This window comes from Rhamphochromis longiceps, linkage group LG6 (assembly GCF_057381845.1).
Source record: "Rhamphochromis longiceps isolate RC_006_pf linkage group LG6, R_longiceps_female_GT1.1, whole genome shotgun sequence".
Taxonomy (NCBI): Eukaryota; Metazoa; Chordata; class Actinopteri; order Cichliformes; family Cichlidae; genus Rhamphochromis; species Rhamphochromis longiceps.
Genome location: NC_140562.1, coordinates 8900033 through 8924517, shown reverse-complemented (window position 1 = coordinate 8924517; position 24485 = coordinate 8900033). Strand labels below are relative to the sequence as shown.

Genomic DNA, 24485 nt, shown 5'->3' with positions numbered 1-24485 from the left:
TGTGAAGAGAAGACTTCGAGCTGCATGTTTGGCAGCAAGAAAGCCATTGCTAAGATGTCAGAATAAGACAAAGAGGCTTGCCTGGGCCATGAAACACCGACACTGGACTACTGAAGACTAGAAAAAGGTCATATGGACTGATGAATGTGTGTTGAGTAGGCGAAAGAATGGTTCCACAGTGGGTGGCATCAACTGTCAACCATGGAGGAGGAAGTGTGATGGTCTGTGGCTGTTTTGCTGGATCCAGGGTTGGTGACTTGTACAGAGTGAGAGGGCCCCCTGAACCAAAACAGCTACCAGAGCATTCTGCAGCACCATGGTATACCCTCTAGTATGTGCCACAGTCCTCATACCTAAACCCCATCGAGCTAGTTTAGGATTAACTGGACAAAAGAGTGAAAGCAAAGCAACCTACAGGTGCCGCATGCTTATGGGAACTTCTGCAACAGATATGGGAAGAACTTTATGAACATTTCATTTCTATTGTCGAAAGAATGCCACGGGTGTGTTCAGCCGTTATATTTGCCAAAGGTGGCTACTTTGATGAGTCAAAGGTTTAGAATACATCTTGGTCTAAGAAATTGATTCCATCATTTCTTTTCAACTGCAATTGCTTATTTGTGCAATGAGACATTAAACTGTATAATTTTCAATAGAAAAACTGGAAAAATTGGGGTGTTATAAAAGTTTGGACCAGTAGAGAGTGTGTGCGTGTATCAGTCAATACCAAAAGAGGGTATCTCTATCGATGAATAGTCTCCAGACTGTGCACATACTGAAGCGGAGTGTCGATGTTGTAATGTGAGGGTGAGGAAAAATAAGACCAGCAGACACATTGATAGCCTCAGCGCTTGGCGAGCCAGCACCAAGAGAAGTCCCTGCTTCTGCGAGGAGCTGCCTTAGCGAGTTTATTTACAAGTCACAAAATACAGGCGACTCTTTCAAAGTGCGCACAAGCGTTCCACATTAGTGTTGCTATTTGACAAACCATCAGTTCATCCCCTCTACTGCTCAGTCTTTGGTTTCCCAACTTTGAAACGTGAGGATCAGTCCCACAATCACACTCAAAATACTCTTTACCTATTTATTTTGTTCCACAGATACATAAGGTGTCGCTGCTCTTAAAATAATACAGTTTGGTTTTTCCCCTATCATCCAGGTGAGGATTTTGTGCACTACAAAAACTTGCATTTTTACAGCACAGTTGACAAAACTCACAGTTCAAATTTATATCATTCAGCATAGAAGTCAGCCTCATATTTGGAGCTTTAACAATCTATTTATGCATGTTAGTAAAAAAATTTTTTTTAGATTTATGGCTTCAAAAACATTAAATCTATATCTGTTATACAGTGATCTCTGTAGTAGTTGTGCGTGGCTGTATAGCGGCTAACTGTAGGCGTGTATTTAAATAGTTGCCTCGGTTTCTCTTTATTTTCCAAAGTTGCTTTTCTGCACTAAATATGACAACAACTTTTAAGTTTTTCAAGTGCTGGAAAAACAGAAGAAAAATAAATCATGACTGCAGTGATATAAAAACTGTTACCTTATTTGTACAGCTTCTACTAAAGATATGGTTTTCTGCACATCCACGTGTGATAATGAGGGCAAAAAAAGGTTTAAAAATCCAGAAGCCCGGTCTCATGGCTGCAACAGAAAAAGCACTTTTCTAGAGCAAAGACATGAAGTGACACGATGACCCTGGCAAAGGAAATAAAAAGTCCAATAAATTCATACTTTTTTCCTCCTCAAACTGTTTTTCCAATTAAAGGACAACAGCTGTGCTAAGATCAAATAAACTCAGTCACAACTGACCTCCAAAACAATGTAGTTTACACGCGCGCACACACACACGTTCCACTCAAGCGCTAAATCTTCAATCCAAACCCAATTCTGTTTTCCAAAACAGAAACAACAATCTGTGTGTCACACACGTGACAGAGAGGGTTAGGTAAAATAAAGGTGATCCCACACTAAAGTCACTTATTTTGAGCCAAGCATTACTGTACATTTGACAGTACTGATTCAGTAACCCAACACTGTGCAAAAAGAGGACATCACAACATTGCACAACACTTCCTTCAAAGGAACTCTGTGGACATGAACCAGAACAAAGTTTTGATCCGGAGGAATCAAATGTCTGCATCTGATGAAGAGGCGGCCTGACCTGGCCTCAAAACACTGCTCTGCCGGATGTCCCTCAAAGTTATTCAAGGCTGTGAGCTACGAAGCTCAAGTTCTTGTTTTAAAAGTGTCATCTAATCTCCAATTGTCCTCAAGTTTTTAGGATGGCAATTAAACACTGCACCCCCCTGTGGTCAGAGGGTGCAATGGCAGTAACGCTTTTAACCATCCCCCCCCAACATGTGCAGTCAGGAGATGTGTCTTAACTAAGCCACAGTGCAGCTCTTAAGTAACTTAACCTGCTGAGATTTAAGGCCATTCTAGCATCTTCCCATCAGTGTGGGACTTTTTACCCTTTCTGGGGTATTTATAAAATGTTACAATCAAAACCAAGTTCATTAGGAGTATAAACACCCTCAAACTAAAGCTCAAAGCCATCACTTCAACCTGAGTCTTTTTTTTCCCCCAAACATACATAAGAGTCAGGGGGGTTGGGGGGTCCTTAACGGGTGGGACCAATCCAGACTTAACTTCAGTGTGTTAGCAGTGCTTCCCACACACTGATGGTGACTCGTTCAAGGGTTTATTTATTCATTTATTCTCTGGTCATTTGAGAGAACAGCACCTTAGCCAATTTACCAGTGGTCCCTCTCACTTATTTAGAAAGTTGATTTTCTGATAACTATGCCATTGTGCTGGTTATCAATATCATTAAGCTACTTCTTAAAGGATGAACACAAATTTACAGTTTCTGGAGTTTTGCAGCTGTCGGCTCCAGAGACCCATCGGGATTGAGGCGGAGTCTCATTGGCGATGCAGCTGATTGCACCAAAGTTTATGGTGTCATGAGTTAGTGGGCAAAAAAATATCTGTAGAGGTGTTAATAATTTGTTAAACAAAGGGTACATGGAACTCTCTAGCAGTAGACGCTCTCTGCCACAACTAGAAACAACATCTGTGGGAAACACTGCTCAGCCACAACAAATGATTTCCTTTCTGGATGCCCATGTTGAGAGTTTGTTGGGTCAAACACTAATAAAAGTAAAAAAAACAACAACAAAAAAAAACTCAAAGAAAATTGGAACCAGAACCTGTTATTTCAGGGCAATCTTCTTGCAGATGGACATCTGCCAACCCTCTATAATGAGAGGCTACTTTTGTTGGTTGTAAATGTAGTCACCCGCTTTGAATTAGAACAGATATCATAATTGATATCAGTAAACAAGATGATAACTGACTTTCTGCTCAAAGAATCAGAAAGAATTTTTTAACCTTCAGATGTTCAGAAATCACCACCCATAACAGTGATTGCTACGGTGCAAAAAACCTCTGAAATGCTAATACCCAGTCGTGTTTCCAGGCGTTTATTTGTCTCCATCCCGATCTCCATGCAACCTTCTCTCATGCTGCCGTTTAGTGAGGATGTATTTGAAGAACTCGTAGACAGACCAGCTGATGGCAGTAGAGGGCATCTGGTAGATGACCCGGGCTTGGACGCCTTTAAAAAAGGCTGGAAAGCCTCCCATCCTGTACACCGTCCGAAAAGCCTCGCCCAGGCCAGAGATTTGGCGGCTGCCAGAGGCCGACGCAACCGCTCCAGCTCCCGTCGCTGCCTCTGCCTGGATCACGTGAATGGCCCGAGTCTCCTGCGTGTTGAGAAGGGTCTTGCAGACATCGAGGGGGGTAGTGGCAGCAGCAGCCAGGGCTCCAGCAAGAGCACCGGAAACAACGTGGGAGGAAGGGTTGTACTGTCTGTGGGGGTTGAGAAGCTCCTGCAGGTACTCATAGGTCATGAAGTGGAGCACCTGGAAGGGCACGTTCATCGTGAGCTGGGTGGTGTAGCTGCGGTAGAAAGCAGCTGGGCCCTCGTGTCTCAGCAGAGAACTCACACAGTCCACCACGCCACGATAAGGTGAGTTAAACATCTGCATTCGCTGCTTCACAACTAAAAGAAAAAGACAGGACACAGCTTCCTCAATCACATTCAATAACACCTGATCAAGCACGTGTTTTCTATGATCTAATGACCATTTCTTATCAATCCCTCCAATCATATTCACACAGAATTAATTGTTCACACAGAACAAAATGTTAGCCTTCTCAAGTAAACGCATAACTCCGTGTGACTGTCATCATCAGACTGGTCTGTTGTAAAAAGCTCTTTTATTGTCTGCAGCTTGAGCCTGTAGCTCCACCAAGTGTCCTAATCACAGAAACACCACGTGGTCTATAATGACCTGAAGTAGGCGGAGGTTCTTTAAGTAGGTCAACACCAAGTCTTTACTGTGCAGAATACATCACATGTGACTGCGTGCACATCAGCTGAGCTGACATAAGCAAAGAGATGGAGGAGGAGAGTTTACCTTCAGCTGGGTTCATGATGGCATCGTGCAGCACTGTGGCCATGCAGCCCGCCACTCCTGCACAACAGACAAAAAAAAAAAAAAAGTTTTAACCACAAGATGTCACTGACTCTCCAAATATTTTGAACACATTACAAGGAGTGTGTTAAAAACGTTAGCATAACTGGCTCTAGTTTAATTTAAAAAAAATTAATTTAATCAATCAAACAATCAAACTGACAATAATAAACAGTCACAGAGTCAAGTGTAACTTCCTTCTACCAAATTCTACTGAATTCATTTCCTGTTTCTTTATTCTTCTGTTCTTTAAAATAAAGAAAGAAAAAAGAAAACACAATCAAACTTCTGCACCATTGATTATAAGTCAAAATTTGCTGACTGGGAAACATCTTACCATTGGCAAAGTGGCTGTTGGTGCCAGGATGTATAGCGTCACTGAGCGAGAACTTTATCTTCTCATAGCACGCGAAGTAGAGAGCATGGGCAGGCCCCGCCCCCACTGCCAGTACATTCACGCCTCTGATCGGCCTCCACACGCCCTCAGTCTGTACAATCTGCCGCAGGGCATCCATCACGTTCCTGTAGCGTGCGCCCGGCTCTGGGTGCAAGCTCTGCATGCGAGTCTAAGGTAATGGGGAGGAAAAAAAATTTGAAAAGAATAAATAAATAAATAATGTTGCAATCTGTATCCCACCTTTTAACGTTCTGGGTGGGAATAATAAGTATTTTTAAAATAAATACAAACTTTTATTTAAGCCCACTCAATTTTATAAACACTTGGAATTGGATATTGTGATATTTCTTGTTCAAAGTTAACAGGCGTACTTTTGCATTCTTGCAGAAAAGATGCAGAAGAACAAAGAGAACAAACAACAAACAAGGAAAAAAATAAAAATGGAGGAAGTGTTACAGGGCCCCTTTCTGTCAGCATAACCATTATAAACACTTATCCCTCTGTCAGGGAAACCTGAACAGCTAACAGGACATTTGGCGCAGTAGGCAAGCACTCATGTAAATGATAAATTTTAGGTTCGTCTATTCTGTTTGTGGTTCTTACTATGTTGGGTATTTGATGCTGCAGTTCCTGATGCAACACAAAGTTACTTTAATCTTTAGAAGAGGCTCTTGCGTTTTGAAAACTGCAGCTTTTTAAAATGACGACAGTATAGGAAGCCTGTCATAAACAACAAAACCCACAACTCCTAATATAGTAAAGGATTGAGACAAATGATGTTGGATGACAAAGATGGCGCGGTTTCACTTCTGTGTCCAAATATCATGCAGTATATGTCATTTTAACAGCCTTTTCACTGGAAATCATCCAATGTTTATGGAAGTACATATCACTGTAGAAAATGTAACTAGATCTGAGTTCAATCAGTGTTTTTGCCCATGAATGAGTACTACTGTTCACTGGTGGACAATAAATGAATCTGACCACCTAAGTAACAGACAGGGATGTGCGTGACAAGTCGACCAATCATCGCTATTGTCACTAGTCAGCATCACATATACTAGTTGTTTTTACTTCACACCCAATGCTGGTAAATAGTTGTGTAATAGTTGTGTCCTACTGTTATGCAGCCATCTGCCACCAGAGGGAGTGTTGTTGTTGAGAAACACTATAAATCCCTCAATCTCGGCCTGATCTTTTGTTAATGCTATCATTGAAAGTTTAATTAAAAGGCGAAAGAATAAGACTGTGGATATGTGCTTTCGCTGTAAGGCGAACTAGGCTTTCTCTTAGCGATAGTGTGAGGAGTTCAGTCATTTGGGAGGGGCTCAGAGTGTAGCCGCTGCACTGCCACACCAAAAGGAGGCAACTGAGGTGGGGTAAGGTGTTCCGACTGGGCCTTTCTTACTGGGACTAGGCCCCAGGGTAGACCTGAGACTTGCTGCCCATGCCTAGTAACAGATTGCCAAAGCAATGAGCAATATTTTCAGCCCCATAACATGTCACAATCCTAAGTTTTTCCAGCTGCTTTACAGAAGAGCAGAGAGCACATCTTCCTCTTGGCAAAATGTTCACATGGACATTCCCGGTTTGTGCTTCTGGGAAACGATAACGCACACAGAATGTGCTCATCCATCCACAATGTGAGCGGTGCATTCAAGACTGTTGTAGAACGTCCACGTCCTCAGCACTGAGCAGCAAACAACAGCAGCAGCTGGTAGTGAAAAAAATGACAACAGTTCACCGGTTTATGTATTCAGCCTTACTTCACTGTATACCACTAACTCACTAGTGTCATATTTGCCCTGCAAAAGAGCAAATGCCACCTCTGCTATCAAAGCAATCATCTCTGACGGCCTGATGTAGCAACCTGGCAGCTGTTGCTAGGTTGCTACATTACCCTAAAAAACATTAAAATCTACCAACTAGATAGACAGGGTAGCTTTGTGCAAACAGTCAAAGGGCAAGGTCAATTGTAGATACTGAAGAAACTACAGCAGTGCTTCCTTTTAAAGTCTGATTAAATGGATCAGAGGTTTGTAACATTTTGCAACATATTTCACCATTTTTTCAAAAGGTTTTTTTAATGGTTCACCCAGGAAAAAGTCTGCATTTGTTTTTTCCCTAGCTTAAAATAGACGTTTATGTATGAAAAAGCTCAAACTATGTGTTGATTGAGTAAATAAAACTCGCTTACAAAAAAAAAAAAAAATTCCTGATATTATTTTGGTGAAAGAAACTTCTTTCACCAAAACAGTTTAGTAAGATAATGCTTTCTGCCTGCCTTCAAGCAATGAAGAAACAGACACTGAATTTAGTGAGAAGAATAGACTGAAGCATAACGATCAGTACTACATAAAGATGCTGGCCAGCTACGTATGATGGCAGCAGGAAACAGGTTGTGAAAAAACAAACCTTAGCAGTAAAAGGAAGTTGTCTTTAAAAGTTTACTGTAAAGAAAATCCAAAGTTCCTTCAGACAAAAGATATTCAACCACAAAGTTTTGTAATCCACTTCCTTCTACTTCAGCTTTGTTGCTGGAAGAGCGACACAGTCTTGAGACACATAAGGCCAGGAAAGGCTTACGAAATTCTCAACTTAAAGTCTTCTTTATAAATTAAAACACCCGAAGCACATGTAGCTGACATCCTACCAGGAATGACATTAGGTCTGAATGTTAATTGCTCTATGTTTTTGTTAAAGGCTTTCTAAAAATGAGGAAGTGATCAACATCATTTTTTACCAAATGTTGCTCAGTTAAAATGACCTGCACAGGACTTGTCACTGCAGCAGATTGCACATTTACATCCTTGTTAATAAGAATTTGGAATAACCACAAATCTGCAAGTCAAAACATTTTCAACAAACATCTGCTGATCATGGTGTGATTCTGATGAAAGGTCCTGCAAGGGAAAGCTTGAGCTTGTTTTCACCAAATCTTCAACTTGGAATTTATAGTGAATAAGCCTTTTGTTTGATTTACCACCGCTATAAGAAACCACAGAATTACTGCTTCTTTATCTCCTGATACAAAAAGGAAATAACAGGCCGCATACTGAGCACTAAGCTTACAAAGGAAGACACTGTCTTGATTGCTGAAATGCTTTTTGACTGCTAAGATTTGACTAGTCAGTTCCTCCTCTAATCCTTAAATCTACTCAACTTTTCTAGCTAAAGCATGGGACAAGCAGCTGTTCACAGTTGGCACAGACATTTATATCATAGGAAGACATGGTTAGAAAATCCTAAACCATCCAGTTATTCTGAGAAAGAAGCCTGTGCACAGGGCCACACCCTCTTCTGCCAAGGAGTGCTTCATTTAACTAGTGTGTCATTGACTTTTGCTCCAGTGACTAATGACCCAAATGAGTTACTCAGTTACTACAGCCAACTCTTCACCGTGGTTTTTTGACAGTTTTTTGACAGTTTCTGCAAAGTGTTTTCCCAAAGTAAAGCAAAGAGTGATGTTGTCTAAAGGTAGCTCCAACAATGCAAATGAATGAAAGCAACAACTGTCCCCAGTATCGCTTCCGTTTAGTCCTCTACGGTTACGTCTTTGATATCAGACTTTGACCATATGTGAACTCCAAAGTTAATTCTAAAATCTCGCCTGTTGGATTTTCTTCGGGATTACTTTTACGATACTAACCATTTACTTAAAACGTAGCACAATTGAAGGCTTTGGACAAAGCAACACAAAATGTCCATGGAGTTAATGGGTTAAGTGATAACTTTCTTTAAGTGTATCGGGACCCGTGGGAAAGTAGTGCTGTGTAGCAAGGTGTAAATTTACGAGTCCACTTGAAATTGAAAAAAGAAAACACACCAAAAATGCACATTTCAAACCCTGTGCGATAAAGGATGCATGTTAGGGACAAACTTTAACAATCTGGGACAAACTGAGGTGCCGGTTACCACACTAACGGCACCTCAGTGAGCTACTATCAAGCCTAACACATCAGTTATCTCTCCAAATTAAAGCTAGGTAAAGGTAAACATACACACTAACATTAAGCTTCCCACTGCGTCCGCCTGAGAATCCTGAGTTTTATAATTTTAGGTTTAGGTAACGTAGCTGATTTAACTGACCTCTGTTAGCAAGGTTACCCCCTGTTAGCTTGTAAGCTAGCGTTAATCGAGCTCAGGCTTGTAAAGAGGCCTGCGTCAGATTCGGCTTTATACAACCAGTTGCTACCCTCAATGCTGCAAAAACAGAGCACGACAAACTTTAAAACTCGTAGCCTATTATATTCCATCGCTCTTATACCTTGACACAGTCGACGGGATACATAACGCAGTGCTCCATGATTCCAGCAACGGCACCTGCCAACATGTGTGTGCTGGTGGATACTCCTTGAGGCAGTCCTTCATAGTCTATTTCTGTCTCGACAGAAGTCAAGGTCTCCAGAGTAGACCGATGTGACACCGAGACAAAGTCCTGTTCCCCCGCCATTCTGGATGAGACATGAAATCCTCCCGATGTTCCCAGCAGTCTGCCGCCCAACCATCGAATCTCTGCCCTGGCTGCAGGGCCAGTGACCCGGCTATCGACGCCCGCTGCTTCCACCGACGTTCGCCGGGACATGAAACCATCCGCTTCCATTCAGGTAAGTGACTTTAGTCCTACTGATATGGACAAATCCGGCGGTTGCCTGTTGGCGCGTTCTTCCCGGCAGCTTATGAATGCAGGCCGGGGATAGAAAGTGCGCGGCAGCCAGCTGCAGAGAGACCGGGAACCAGGAGGAAGGATGGGTTGGTTGTGAGTGTTGCACGCCAACAAATGAATTTGATTCGCTAGACTAGCTGTCAATCATAGACAGTTCGCTCCAATTAGCCAGTTTGGGCTGGGCGGGTAGGTAAAGTGGGTGGAGTTTAAATCTCGTCTTTTGTAACTTCTTTTTATCACGCGTATGGGCCTGCTGGAACAGGACGTCCCAGATTACGCATCAACGTAGACTTGAACGAAACACATCTACACTTAAAGTTAGGGCATTTGTGGGATTTCTTTTATTTTTCTTTAATACTGATATGTTTACTTCAGCAAAAGGGTATATTGTTTTTTTACATGACAAAATCATATGTCATATGGACTTTTTGATCTGGAGAAAACACAACTTACTGATTTTTCAAGATAAAATAAACAGTCTTTGATTAAAAAAAAGTCTATAAAATGTTATAGACATATTATTATTGTTATTAATATTGCTAGTGTATGATCGTACATACACACTCTACGATAGTCTGATGTATTTTTAATATTATGATTTTAGTTGTTGTAATAAAAATAATTCCCATATGTCGGAAAAATAAAATATTTCCCATTCCACCGCATTGCATAGTTCTGATTATTCCTACAGGCTTGAATGCAGCAAGCCTTCGCCTTTCGTGTTTGATGACGTAGCCAACCGGCTAACCGGAAATTTCGGTCATTTCCTCTCCGTCTCCTCGTCGTGTTCTCTAAACTAATAATTTACGGTGATGCGGCGAGAGAATAAGGGGTCGTATTGTCTTATCTGTCGAACTACAAACAAGTATTATTAATGTCTGTTACTGCCATGGTGGAGAAGAGGCTTCTGTAGGTACGTTTATAAGAGCGAGTGATAGCATACGGGTGCTGTGATGGTTATCAGTTGTTCGTAAACGTATCCGGTTTGTAATTGAACAGTTATTAACAATGATAGCTACATTTGTAGCCAATAAATAAATACAGCATATAATGTATTTTTCCCTCTGTTATTTGGTTTGGGTTACAGTTATTGTGTTTTATGTAACGGTTTTAGCTTATATAACTGAGAGGTAGGCTAGTTACACTGACCCGTGGAAAAAAAGAGAGATTATACTAAAATGGTCCTCTTCTATTTAACGACAGCGTCTAACAAGTGCAGCACGGGATTTAAAAACATATCACAGATTTGAAGCACAATATGCTTATTGTTCTGGCAGGCAGGCTAGAGTAATTTGTTTGTTTGCAAGTGTTACAAATAAATTCGATTTTTTGAGGTTGTAGCAAGTAAAATTAAGGCCTTACGAAGACAAACAGTGTTAGTTAGGTCTGCCAGTGTACAGGCTGCCAGCTGACTAGAGTAAAGTATTTATTGTGTTGTAAAGTTTTTATTTTATTTTTATTTTTACGTGCATTTAGACAACAGGGCATTAACATTAAGTCCGCTGAGCCTCTTTCCCCCCCTCCCCCTTCTTACTCCCTTCCAGCAGAAAAAAAAAATTCAGTTGACAACATCATAATCAGCCTGCAGCCGCCATGAGGTGACGACTGTGACATTTTGTACTTTTGCTGATGTGGACACATGGCAAGGTAATAAACCGATAACAGTTTCTGCTGTCAGAGTATTCCTGAGAAGCCGTTATGCTTGGCACGCTAACAAATGTTTTTCCATGGCTGTGGGAAACACAGGTGTTACTACTTATGTTACTGTGGGCTCAGCACTTAACACAACAGAGCCTATAATTAATTAATTAACTTAAACTTGTATTTACCTACTGTTTCATGTCAGAATGGCTGCTGTTGTATATAACAGTATCTGCTGTGTCTTCGTCTTCCACAGGATTACTTTGTCCTGCCTGCCAGCCTCCTGGTACTGCAGCGTGTCCCTGCTGTCTCTGGGCTGTGCCCCAAGACAGAGGCTTCTGCTCCTGCTGCTGCTGCTCATCACCTCTGCCTTCTTCCTTCTGGAAACCTACCAAAGGCAGCTATGGGGCACCCAGCGACGGTCTGGGACCCAAATTAACAAGTGAGTGGACGGAAATGAAACAAATAAACTCATTTCATTTGAGCCGTACACAGAGGCTGACAGAGTGGCCTCTTGCAAATCTGGAAGCCTTTTGGTAACGTGTTTTCCTCTTATATGCTACTTTGGGCTCACTTTAATAGATTTTTGTCTTCCTGTGTTAGTTTGTCTTGTTAGAAAATGCAATTTCAAAACTCTAGTCCCAAAACCTTTTCCAGTCAGTGTTGTAGAAGCTAAGCTAAACGAAGCATGGCTCTAAGGAAATAGGAGGGTGAAACAGCATGCCAAAACATGCCATAAATTTAGGTGCATTTCATAATCAGCCACCATTAATCTGAGCAATGAAGTCTAGAGAATTTCTTAAGTGCCGTCATGTCGATCATATTCTCTTTGAGCTCAAATAATGCAGGCCCTCCTCTCTTTCAAGTGTGCTCGAGTGGAAAGCTCATGGTAAACAGATAACCAGCTTTGAGAGCACTGTTGAAAGGACTCAGTGTGTGGGACTGACTGCAGGTGTTCTCCTCAGTAAACAAGGGAAAGATACTAAATAAGGAGATCATTTGGAAAAATGTAAATGCACTCTGCGGTTTCTTTGTATGAATGTGTAGAACATTTGTTTCAAGCGGATTTAAAGGAAGAAGCATGTCTGTGGATATTATTTAAGCTCTTGACACCTTTGTGCTTTCTTTGGTACATAAGTGCAGTTTTCTGAGTATATTCTTCATCTCCTAATGTTTCTGTTTGCTCTCCTTCAGATACCTCTCCCTCACTGAGTCTATGGAGGCTACTGACATCCTCAACCCTTCACTGAATTATGGCATCGTGGTGGACTGTGGCAGCAGTGGCTCCAGGATCTTTGTGTATTACTGGCCACCCCATAACGGGAACCCCCACACCCTACTGGACATCAGACAAATGAGGGACCGCAGCCGCAACACTGTCGTCAAGAAGATCAAGCCTGGTGAGTAAGCAAAGCTCACTCGGAGTTTGTACAGAGTGTGAAAGCTTGCTGAGAACGCACATGAGCAAATGTTAGACTGGTTTTATGAATAGATCCTCTGCGACTTCCCAGGCAGTATGGTGTACAGTGGTTAGAACTTCAAAGCCACAATGTTTCTAGTTCAGGTCTACTGATTGGCTGGGGCCTTTCTTTACGTATCAAAGTTTTAAGACATGGATTTTAGGTCAAGTGGAAGTTCCTAGCTGGCCTTGGATGCGGGGTAGATGAAGTGCTTAGAGCATATAGAATTAAACACTGTATGAATGTGTGGTTAAAGTCCTTTGTCTGGATTTGAAAAGTCATGTCTGTCCATTTTTATCGTCCTTCATCCTCCTACATATTCCTCACATCCTACTGTCTGCACTCTTGTGTATCCTCCTCTCTCTCTCCCTTTTTTCTTGTAGTATAGACGTCCTTTCTTATTATCTGCTGTGGTAGAATAACATGTGAGTTATTGACCAGTTTTGTGAGCCACTGATAATTTTATGAATGTTTTTTTTTTCAGATGGAAATTAGTTTGCAAAAGTTTGACTGCAAAAGGCTTTTTATAAGAACTGAACAGTTTCTGTGTATTAAAATGCTAAATGGCTTTTAATTTGAAACATATACAGGAAATGTTACATTTGTATAAATGGTGTACCCGTAACAGAACAGGAGCAGATCAGAGTACTAAATTTCTCTTTATACTCAGTCAGAAATGGTAAATGGCCTGCATTTGTATAGCGCTTTACTCAGTCCCTAAGGACCCCAAAGCGCTTTACACTACATTCAGTCATTCACACACACACACGGCAATGGCAAGCTACATTGTAGCCACAGCTGCCTTGGGGCGCACTAACAGAGGCGAGGCTGCCGGACACTGGCGCCACCGGGCCCTCTGAGTATCTGCATGATATTTGGCATGCAGGAGGCAGCCTGGAATCGAACCACTGACCTGATTAGTGGCTGACCTGCTCTGCCACCTGAGCTACAGCCACCCCAGAAAGATTTAGGAAAGGCTATGCTCAGCAGTCGAGGTAAATCAAAGTCGGATGGCATAAGATGAATCACAGTGTTCACGTAAATGAATGAGCAATTAGAAGAAACATTGTTTCTAGGTTTGCTTAACTGTAACTGTTTAAGCCTTATGTACAGACCAGAAACAAAGTGGCAAAGACTGATTGTTTATTTGTTTTGTTTTGTTTTTGGTGCCAGACGGTGCCAGTGAGACAGAAGATGATGGCGACAGCGAGATCATTTCTTATTCACTGTTTGCCCTTTGGCTCACGGCCAGAAAAGTGAAAGTCAGAGCATGTGAATCTGGAAAGAACATGATGGAAAACAGAAAGTAGGAAAAAGATAAACAGATTTGGCTTCAGTTGTTTTCCCATGCAAAGTGAACTTGGTGGTGTTACACTTAATTCTATTTTATGTATGTGACTAGACACTGCCGTATAAGTCACTTCTAATTGAAAGATCCCAAAATTAAAATGATAGGACCATTTAATATTCGTACATGTATATTTTCTTTATCTCTTTTTCATTATGTCGTTCTCCTCCTCTTCATTTGTCTCATCCATCACTTTTCTGTCTTCCCTCATTTCCACCTCATCCTCTTCCTCCTCACCTCAGGCCTCATCTCCTGAACTAAAATCAAAGCTCTAACACACAGATCTGTGCATTAATGCTTATACATGCTTATCCATGGCTGATATTATCACAATTACTTAATGTCAGCAGATTAGATATGTGACCCTCCCGACTTGTATCCGACTCCTTCCACAAATGTTCACAGCCTCCTCCAGAACAAATAGACACCTGGCATGTTGAGTAACAATAGGATTATGCACTAAATTGGGAGGGGTAAAACAATCTACTAGATTTTACACACTGTACCTTTTAATAATTAGTCACATCAGTGGTGAGGAGCTTTCAGTCCCTGCGACTTTGTTTTATCTCTGCCACAGCAGGCAGATTAGATCGAATGCTGCAGTTAAAGGAAACCTGACCCTTTGAATGCCGGGACATCGTTGTGTGACAACCATTCTAATCATTTTCCTTTTAAGGCTTTTATGATTGATGTGTGGTATGTAAGGTTATAATGCTGATGTCTTAGCTTTGTCTAGTTCAGTGATCTGCATCAAATACTTCCAGATTTTTCATATCATTCAGCATTTATTCCTACCAAAACACACTGATATATTTTAGATCATGTCATGTAAAGTGTTTGTGTGAAACCTCAACTATACCTATATATTAGTCATTTATTAGTCATTTTATGACCCAAATTCACCCTGTTCAACTTCATCTTATCTTGACAGCATTAGATTTTCTTTCTGTTCCATTATGGGCGACGTATTAGCTTTCTGCATTAGCTAGCTCTAATTTTATAACTAGCTAAAAATTCTGAATTTTGTATTTTATACCTGATTGTACTGTGTGTGTGTGTGTATTCTCTCAGGAATCTCTACTCTGGCAACCACACCAACGCAGGCCAGTGACTACCTCCACCCTCTCCTCAGCTTTGCTGCTGCTCATGTCCCAAAGAACAAACATAAAGAGACTCCACTCTACATCCTCTGTACTGCTGGCATGCGGCTGCTGCATGAGAGGTAAACAGAACACCACGCAACAGCATCAGTTTTTAATCTAATGGTATTTTAAGGGAGACCTGGTATGGTTGTTTCCAGCTCCCACTGTGAACCATTTGACTCTACTCTAGTAAAGCTGATATGGTCTCCCTCACCTTTCTTCTGATTGGCTGTCCCTGGTAAATGAAGGGTTTGCAGCTTTCCTCACTTGTTCTGTATTTCTATATTGTGAACAAAACCTCCCGTTTTATGCTGTACTTCTCTGCATGTAGGCAGCAAGCAGACATTATAGAGGATCTTGTCACCGATGTCCCCCTGGAGTTTGATTTCCTCTTTTCCCGTTCACATGTTGAGGTCATCTCTGGGAAACAGGAAGGTGAGCTGACAGTCTTGTTTACCCTGCTGATAGTGGCACTCTTTAAATCTGACACTTCTAACTGCTGCCTGCTTGTTTCTGTCTCCTCACTGTGAAACGACATGTTCCTGTGACCTCGTAGGAGTGTATGCATGGATTGGCATTAACTTTGTCTTGGGCCGCTTCGACCATCCTGATGAGGGTGAGTGTGACGGAGGCATGATGTTTACCAAACTCACACTAATGTTTGTTTCACGTGTGTTTTATGCAAAATTGTTATTTTTTGGGGGGGTGGAATTTTTTTAATATTTAAAAAAAAAAAATTTTTAGAGGACGCCACAGTCGAAGTGACGACAAGTTCTCAGAACCAGCAGCCAATCAGCAGACGGCGCACAGTGGGCATCATGGATATGGGTGGCGCTTCGCTTCAGATCGCCTATGAGGTGCCCAGCGCCATCACCTTCAACTCACCTCAAGAAGTAAGGAAATACACTGAGTACTGACCTGTCCTGCCTGTGATGTAGCCTGGAAGGCTGCTCCTGTCTGCATTAGCGTAACACGCCTGTGGTTTTCAGGAGGAGGCAGGGAAGAGCTTCCTCGCAGAGTTTAATCTGGGCTGTGATGTCGAGCACACGCAACACGTGTACCGAGTGTATGTCACCACGTTCCTGGGCTTTGGAGGAAACATGGCCAGGCAGCGCTACGAGGACCAGCTCTTTAACAGCACCTTCACCAAGAACAGGTTAGTCACATGTGTTTTTTATGCTTGAAGCACACTGTGAGATACCTGCAAATATCTACATTTTGCATTACAGCTGCATAACTGATATGTGTCTCATTTTTCCTTTAGACAGAGCTACACTGTAAAACTGATATTTACAGGCAGTTGTTATTATTCTATAGCCAATATATTATAACATTCACTTTACTTCTAATTAGTGTGAATGTAGATTAAACATTCACAGCATTATAATCCAAATCTTTGTTATTATTTTTCATTATTATTATCCTGTATTGTGTAGGTTTTTCACCAGCTATCACCTTCAACTTAGAAAAACCATTCAACCACCGTTATATTGCTCTTCTTTTCTACATGTCTGCTTGTATTTTTCTCATTTCTAACTTTTATATTTTTTGAAATATTCAACTTTATTCAACAAAATCTATAATGTATTTCAATGGAGAGAAGTGTTTAAACCCTCTTTTAAGTTGCCCCTCTTTTAACTCTAACTGCTTCCATATACGTTCACCTACAGACACCTTTCAGACTTTAAAACGAAGCCAAGACATGAAACTATTGAGCTTGTATTTATCTTTTCAATATTTTTTATAGTTTTTCTTCAGTTCCACTTTTCATGCTTTTTTTCACCCGTTTCAGAGTTTATGATGAGTGTCTGTGGGATCGGTTAGAGTGGGGTAGAGTGGGACAAGTCCAAAAATGAATCACATTTTTTTGTCTTTCAACTGCTGCTGTGTTGACAGTTTTCCCTCTACAGCCATTGTTTTACCCATAGCCATTATTGTCCTCCTTCATCAGTGTTATTATCATTAAGGTTCTCCTATAAATGCCTCCTCCATCCAACTCTTCCATAGAGAACAATGTTAAACAGCTCCCATATTTACTCTAAAAGTAAGCTGAAGCAAACAAAAATCAACACCTGTTTCCCAGGTGTGTTACCATAAGAGATCAGCTTCTAGACGGTGTCTTTTCCTCTCATGCCTTTCGTATTACTCTTACCCAAAGTCAAGCTGGCACTTATCACAGCTGTTTTCTCTATTTGCTTCTTTCCAGGTTTTGCTGAACCTTGTAAAAATACTGTCTGCCTTTAACTTGGTTTAATCTCAGAAACTAGAAAAACAGCACCATCTCCCTGCACACAATCACACATCCTCTCTAAAATCCAATCTGGAGCATGTGATGTGAAACATAGTGCACATACATTCAGGACTGTGAATCTTTTGTGTATAAAATGATATGAATAATTAATGATCTTGATTTGACAATGTTGATTCAGACTTTTAAACATCCTATAACTGATCAAGTATTTAATTCTGATTCACTGATTTATCTAATTGCAGACACTTATCTTTCTAAACCTCACATTCTTTCAGTGTAGCTAAGTGAAGGAAGTAGATTTAATTTTTTTTTTCCATGTTATTGTCCAGATATCTAACCACACAGACGGGTCTGAGTAAGGACAAACCGTACCTGGACTCCTGCCTGCCCGTCGGACTGACTGAAACAATAGTCCGGGACAATCGCACGCTGCACCTGAGGGGTCAGGGTGACTGGACCAAGTGTCAGGAGGCAGTGCGACCCTTCCTGGGTCTCCATAATGGCACTATGTCACCAAGAGGTGTCTATCAGGTATGGACCTTTATGATAGCAAGGTTTTGTTTATGGTATTGATCGCTGCTCAGTCTTTCCTTGATTCTTTATAAAGTAGAGATGCAAAGAAAAATTGGCATCTAATATTTTTGCAGGCTCCCATCAACTTCAGCAACAGTGAGTTCTATGGTTTCTCTGAGTTTTACTACTGTATGGAGGACGTGCTCAGGATAGGAGGACAGTACAACAGTGAGAAATACTCCAAAGCTTCTATGGTAACAGACAAACAAAACCAGTCCTTCCATTAGACAAATATATTAGATAAAAGATTTTAACATTCTGTGTTTGTTCAGTGAAAGTTCAGTTTCATGTTTCGGTTTATTTAACAGGACTACTGCTCTACCCAGTGGTCGACACTGAAACAGCGTCTGGAAAACCACCTTTACTCCAAACAGGCAGACGACAGCAGACTGAAGTAAGTTCAGTTTTCTGGCTGTATTCATGCTATTCTAAATTGTCCGTGGAAACACCTGCACACAAACGACACACACAAATAAATGTGGCATCTTTTGAGAATTTTCCAGTTCTGTGTGAGAGTTTTTTCATAGCAAAGAGCAGAACCTGAGATGTGAAGTGTGTAATTATCACAATCGCCAATTCACTTTTATTAGGCCACATGAGGAGGAACTCTTCAGTTACTCCCCAACTACTTCACTGACCATATGTAGAAAATGGACAAAGTTACGTCAGCCGTTGGTTTGTGGTTTATTTTTGTCATCAAACCAAATTTCTAGAACTGGACATGTTTGTGGCTAAAATCTTCACATGTTTAAGATACACACATATTTATTCAGTCTAGCAAACTGCAGTTAATTGCAGATCATATTGTGTGTTGTAAATGAGGATACTTCTTTTCTCCTGCTTTCCACATATAAACAAATCTCTCTGAACTTGATTTTCAGCCCATAAACTCTTGGTAAGTAAGGCTGACCCAATTCTTCTACCAATGCACAACAGTGGATTATTTCAGTAACACCAGGAGCCACAGGCACATCCAAGCATTTCGAGGACAGTAAACAAAAAAAACAGAACAAATATTTCCTAATTGCTCACTTCTCAGTTCTTTACGTCACTAACTATAAATTATGCATAAATTCTGTATAAATACACAAACAAACTCAAATTTTACACGCGAGTCTTTATGATGTGACATCGCTAACATGAAAAAAGGAGAAAAAGCAACTCTTACCGTCATGTACCAGCTGAAATGTTCACCCCAGAAACTGATATAGCTTTGCAGTTAAGTGCAGGTTGATGTAACAGCCTGCTGCCATCGTTTTGCCACTTTCAGTCGTAGAGTTTCACCCACAGCTTTGTTTGTCTCAGTGGGAAATGGCAAATGAAGGCTAATGATGTCAGCTACATCACTCTTCAGACTGTGTTTTGATTCTTGAAAGAATGATATACTGCTGGTGGCAAAGTTGTGAAAGTTATTCCCTTTCTTGCCTGCAGGTGGTGCACATTTGCATGACTCTATCTGCAGCTGTAAATCTAAATGGCTGCTTTGTTTTCCCTGCCCTCAGATGTCACTTTCATCCTCCTCTGACCCATTATTGTGCTGTTTTTACCCCAGGTATCAGTGCTTCAAGTCAGCCTGGGTGTATGAAGTGTTACACTCTGGTTTCCGTTTCCCCACCAACTACCTGAACCTGAAAACAGCCCAGCTGGTTTATGACAAAGAGGTCCAGTGGACTTTGGGGGCCATCCTGTACAAAACCCGCTTCCTGCCTCTCAGGTAACTGTCAGATATGTCACACTTTAACTCTACACTAACTTACGCTGGTATGTACTTTCATTGATTTGCTCCTGTTATCCCTGCACTGAGTTACCTTTTAACTTGTAGGTTTGTTTGGGGAAAAAACACAAGATGTGTCACAGGAATGTGCTCGCTATGAAAAACACGGCTTACGTCTTTATCTTTTCACAGTCTGAAATCAGCTATAGAGCGATTCAGTTCATTTTTATTCATGAAGCACTAAACCAGAACAACTGTCACCTGACACCTTGAGGGGTTTTAGACTCTAAAGTAAAGACGCTAAAGTAATAGAGAAAAAACCCAGCAATCACTTGGAGCAACCACTTGGTGACAGTGGGAAGGAAAAACTCCCTTTTAACAGGAAGAAACCTCCAGTAGGTCCAGGCTGAGACAGGAGCAGCTAACTGCTTTGACTGGTGGGGGACAAAAGACACGCTGTGCAAGAGAGCCACAAATTAATAATAACAAGCACAGTGCATCATATAAACAGAGTTCGTTTACCTGAAAAGATTTTTAAAACATCCTCTTTACATCCGTGAAATGAAACAGTTACAGAAAGTTATAACTTGACTAAACCTGCCCCCCAAAAATAATACACCAGCTAAACAGAATGCTGCTCCTGCTGCTCTGCTCATTAGCAAGGATTTGTTTTGGATTAAACATGTGCTTCCTCTGCCCCGCTTGTTTCTCCAGGGACCTGCAGCAGGAAGCACTGCGGCAGAACCACCCCAGCTGGCTGCGCTCTTCATTCGTCTACAACCACCACCTGTTCTCACTCTGCATCCTGGTGGTGGTGCTGGCCATCCTGCTCTACATCCTGCGCCTGCGGAGGATTCACCAGCGGGAGCAGCGGCAGGCCGAGGTCCTGAACCTCCTCTGGGTGGAAGAGGGAGAGGCTCTCCTCCCCTGAGAAATATGTCTGGGACGGGAGGCTCCACACTAATCGCATACAGTCTTATATGTGCCTCACTGTGTGTGAAAAATGTGAGTATGGAGGACAGTTGAGGAAGGGAGAAATTACTCAGTGGAAAAGCGTGTGATTTGGTAGATTATGATGTAAGAGGAGACCAGACAAAAACATCGCAACATGGAGACAGTTTAATGAGCCCCGAAATCAAACACCTCTGTATATCCTTTGATCGTACAGAGCTCACCTCAGACTGGAGAGACAGACTCTGGGCTCACTTTCTTCTCTTCACGACCACTTTGGATGAAAAGAATCACCCCAGGTTTACAGGATCAAACCACTCCTTTTTTCGGGGGGGGGGGGGGCTACCCATTCCTTCGAATATCTTATTTCTAGGTTACAGGCAGTGTGGATGGTTAACATGGATGTGGTGTCATTGTTAATGTTTCCACTGCTGACTGAGGAGAAAACACGAGAGGATAGAGATTATTTTGCAATATGGGCTCACTGGAGGGGAAAAGTCACCTAAAAGGACAGCAGAGGGAGTGGTCATTCGTTATCATCTAATTGTTTTGTCTTTTGTTTTATCATATTGAAAGTCAAAGCGGTTGCGCAAAAATTCAGTTCTTAAAGGGGACCTTAACATTTTTCCCACCTATGTATTGTTACAGTGGTTGGTGGTCGTATGAAATAAAAGTGTCAAGTAATGAGGTCAGTCACTGGGCAATAATCTCTGTGGGTAAAAGCTCAGGCTTCAGACTGATTTAAACACTCAGTTTGACATTGTTTTTTCTACCCTTGGCTCTGGATGATGTCAGTGACAGGGGATAGCCCAAATATGGGCATCTCAGGCACATTACACTCACTGTGAGCACAGAAGCCCCCGCTGGCTTAAAGGGAAGGTTGCAAGAGCGAAAGCAGTTCACTTTAGATAGAAGATGAACTGGGGGGCTACACTGAGGCCCAGTATAAGTTAGATAAGGATTATATTTAGGCGTGAATGATACAGAGCTACTCTGGTACAGTCAAAGGATAAAAATGAGCATATTGGGTCCATATGAAACAAACCCAGGCAGCCTGAGCTCTTTAATGCGAGCAGAGCTGAGAGTAGGCAGAGGCTGAATGAGTGCCAGATGTTTATATGGACCACCCATCACGAGACAGGTTGTGTACATATATGACTGGATGGTATATGATGCATGTGCTTATAGAGCGACTTCCGTTTTAACGCGAATCCTATTTACATGCTGTTTACATCTCCAAATATCACACAAACACAACATTATGCCACAACATGCCAAACATTACTCACCTGTGTCAGTGGCTGCTGCAGATGAGAAATACCAGGAAAAATCTGCCACTTTTGCATACAGGTTTTTGTATCCTACATGACCTGTGCTTTCCCCCGCCATCATTTCTGTAGCCCAGTGTTACCTGCCCTTTATCTGTGAAATGACATCTGTAACAAACCCTAAGCTGCTTCATACCTGAGAACTTATTTTTTGTTTCAGCCCTCGTGCCCAGCTCAATTGCTCACTTCTCCAAAACTGGCATTTCATTATAAGTTAGTGCAAGTTGATTTAAAGCTTGTTGTCACCATTCCTCCATGATCAAGGATCGGCTTTCACCCACAGCTCCGTTCGTCTCGATGGGAAGATTTCCTTCAAAGCAATCCTGCAGACTGATGATGTCAGCTGCATCACTTTGGCCTCAGACCATGGTTTGATACTTGAATTCCACTGCTGTCCTGCCAATACCCCCGTCCAACCAAATTTTAATCAGAGGGTAGGCAGGGCCAAGAAGCTTTTTAGCTGAAATAAGCAAGGAGGCTTAATCAGAGTCTGGACAGAGGCACTGAAAGCAGAAGAAGAACCTGCAGGCCTGATTTAAGCAGATGCTGTCTGATTTTTGAATGCAATAACTCAGAGAAAGGGGGAGGGACACTTCCTGTGCCTCAGGCTTAGATGGATACTGGGACATGAACGAAAGTACAGAACAGCTCTCAGTCTGTGTTTCGAATATCAAGATGAACTACTTTAAAGCCATTTTTAGGAGTAGAGCCTAATGCAGACAAAGAGGTGTATTCCATTCTGTGTCTACTGTATTGTATAGCTGTAAATTGAAATCACTGTTTTGTTTTGTTTTTCTTTTTGAGTGACATGTTCTGACAAACTGATGGAGCTGTGCAGCAAACCATGAAGATAGAAATATGTGTTTGAGCCACACCTGGTGACATTTCCTGAGAAGTCATATAAATCATAGATCCTACAGTGGATTGTTTTTAAATGTTCAAATGTATGGCTCAGAGTTTCTCACAGCGATTTCTGTCAGTGGGACGGGGCATGATTCATCCAGCTGAACGATGATGACTCCATTGTTTTCAAAGAAAACTGTCCTTTTGTAAGCTGTAAGTGGTGCTAATGTGAATGTTTTGTTGTTTAGACAAGCGGAGCCGTTTGAGAGCTTTGCGTCATTTCAGAACGTTAAATATGTTCTCTTGTTTTCTCCGTTCTGCTGCTCCTCGTATAGATGAGTTCTGACTTGTCTTCATCAAATCGTCAGTGTTCATTTGTAACGTTTCTCCCATGTGTATGCAACAAATACTTTCACTCTTATATTCTTAATCAATGAGACTTGAGTGCCAACAGGTCCATTTTGTTTCATTCCAGTTCTTATGTTAAAAAACTGCAAACCTCTTTCTGATCCATCCTGATGAGAATTTTTAAGATTTCTGCTGCTTCTGTGATATTTTGACTCCTGACGGAGGACCAGTCATTGACTGTCTTTCCAGAGCTGGGCATTGTGCAATCTTGAACAGTAATTCACTGAAGAGGAGACTTGATTTCAATGTTTTTAATTGTGGTACTTTTAATGTAAATGTGAACCGAATCAATCCCAATAAATGGTTCTTTGTAATTCAAGTGATTTGACTCTTGATAGCACACCTCACGCAATGCACAGAACTAACTGCAGACATGAAATGATGTTAGCTGTGTTCAAGCAAAGCAGCAACTGCTGGATATGAAAATCCAACATCCAAGTGCCAAAATAGCCACGGGATCATTTTGGGCAGCCAATGGCTGACTGAAAAAGTGAGTCCGTCCAATCACTTCCCCTAGAGACCCATGTTAAAATCAAAGACTGTATACAAATAATGGCAATAGCCACGTTCATTCACTCACTGTTTCTGGACTCTGCATATGAGGGTTCAGTGTAATCATGCTGGAACTGTAGAAAAGTAGTGACACAATCAGACACTCATCTCCACAGTGACACTGATTAGCAACTTTTCCTATGATCACCCACCCCCTTTAAATTGTTTTGGGGTTTGTTTGGTTTTTTTTACATTAGCTGGTTTGAGTCACTGAAACAGACTTTTGTGCTTTCTAATGCGGGAACTTTTAGTGGCTGTTTTGTTATTGTTTGACAAATAATAAAGTTTGCTGTGTGATTAAATATACTAGCAGACTATTTAAGAGGACTAACTTTTCAGTATATGAAATTATATTTAGCAGGATGTCTGTGCACTATCCAGCTAAGCTTAAAGCTGGAGTCAAGGCTTCAAAATCTATAAACAAAAACACACAGTTATATAGTTCATTGTGGTCAAATTATGACATTTTCCCATCAAATCATATCAGGTCATTTCTGGTATTAAATGTAAGTTTTTTAGGAAAAGAAATATTGGAACTGAAACTATCACAATTCATAATAAGTTGCTGTGGATTTTTCATTTTTGTTAGTCTGAGGTAATAAACCAACAGATCATCCATCCATCCATCCATTCGCTTCCGCAGATCATATGTAGATGATATAAATGT

General features: G+C 41.3%; 2 protein-coding genes across 2 annotated transcripts; one reads left to right on the top strand and one right to left on the bottom strand.

The window, feature by feature from the left end:
* Positions 1-835: 835 nt before the first annotated feature.
* LOC146667476 (mitoferrin-2-like) lies at positions 836-9683 on the bottom strand. Its single transcript, XM_085409163.1, has 4 exons — positions 9209-9683; positions 4882-5110; positions 4488-4544; positions 836-4069 (listed from the first exon to the last, which is right to left on the bottom strand). Exons 1-4 carry the CDS (start codon positions 9542-9544, stop codon positions 3489-3491), a joined length of 1203 nt encoding a protein of 400 aa, XP_085265289.1. The 5' UTR covers positions 9545-9683; the 3' UTR covers positions 836-3488.
* A 668-nt stretch (positions 9684-10351) lies between these two features.
* On the top strand, positions 10352-23585 carry LOC146667475 (ectonucleoside triphosphate diphosphohydrolase 7-like). The gene is made up of 14 exons (XM_085409162.1): positions 10352-10516; positions 11152-11254; positions 11505-11690; positions 12443-12648; positions 15128-15278; positions 15530-15633; positions 15755-15814; positions 15943-16091; positions 16188-16354; positions 17779-17980; positions 18097-18216; positions 18331-18416; positions 19575-19736; positions 20451-23585. The coding sequence occupies exons 2-14, from the start codon at positions 11247-11249 to the stop codon at positions 20665-20667; spliced, it is 1818 nt and encodes a 605-aa protein (XP_085265288.1). The 5' UTR covers positions 10352-10516; positions 11152-11246; the 3' UTR covers positions 20668-23585.
* The last annotated feature ends 900 nt before the right edge of the window (positions 23586-24485 follow it).

Bases quoted from the DNA above. Each gene is read 5' to 3' on its own strand.
- LOC146667475 (XM_085409162.1), top strand. The intron at 12,649-15,127 runs GTGAGTAAGCAA...GTATTCTCTCAG, and splicing joins CGTCAAGAAGATCAAGCCTG to GAATCTCTACTCTGGCAACC. The intron at 17,981-18,096 runs GTATGGACCTTT...ATATTTTTGCAG, and splicing joins CACCAAGAGGTGTCTATCAG to GCTCCCATCAACTTCAGCAA.
- LOC146667476 (XM_085409163.1), bottom strand. From the start codon at position 9,544: ATGGAAGCGGATGGTTTCATGTCCCGGCGAACGTCGGTGGAAGCAGCG. The intron at 5,111-9,208 runs GTATAAGAGCGA...CCATTACCTTAG, and splicing joins ATCCCGTCGACTGTGTCAAG to ACTCGCATGCAGAGCTTGCA. The intron at 4,070-4,487 runs GTAAACTCTCCT...TTTTTCTTTTAG, and splicing joins CATCATGAACCCAGCTGAAG to TTGTGAAGCAGCGAATGCAG.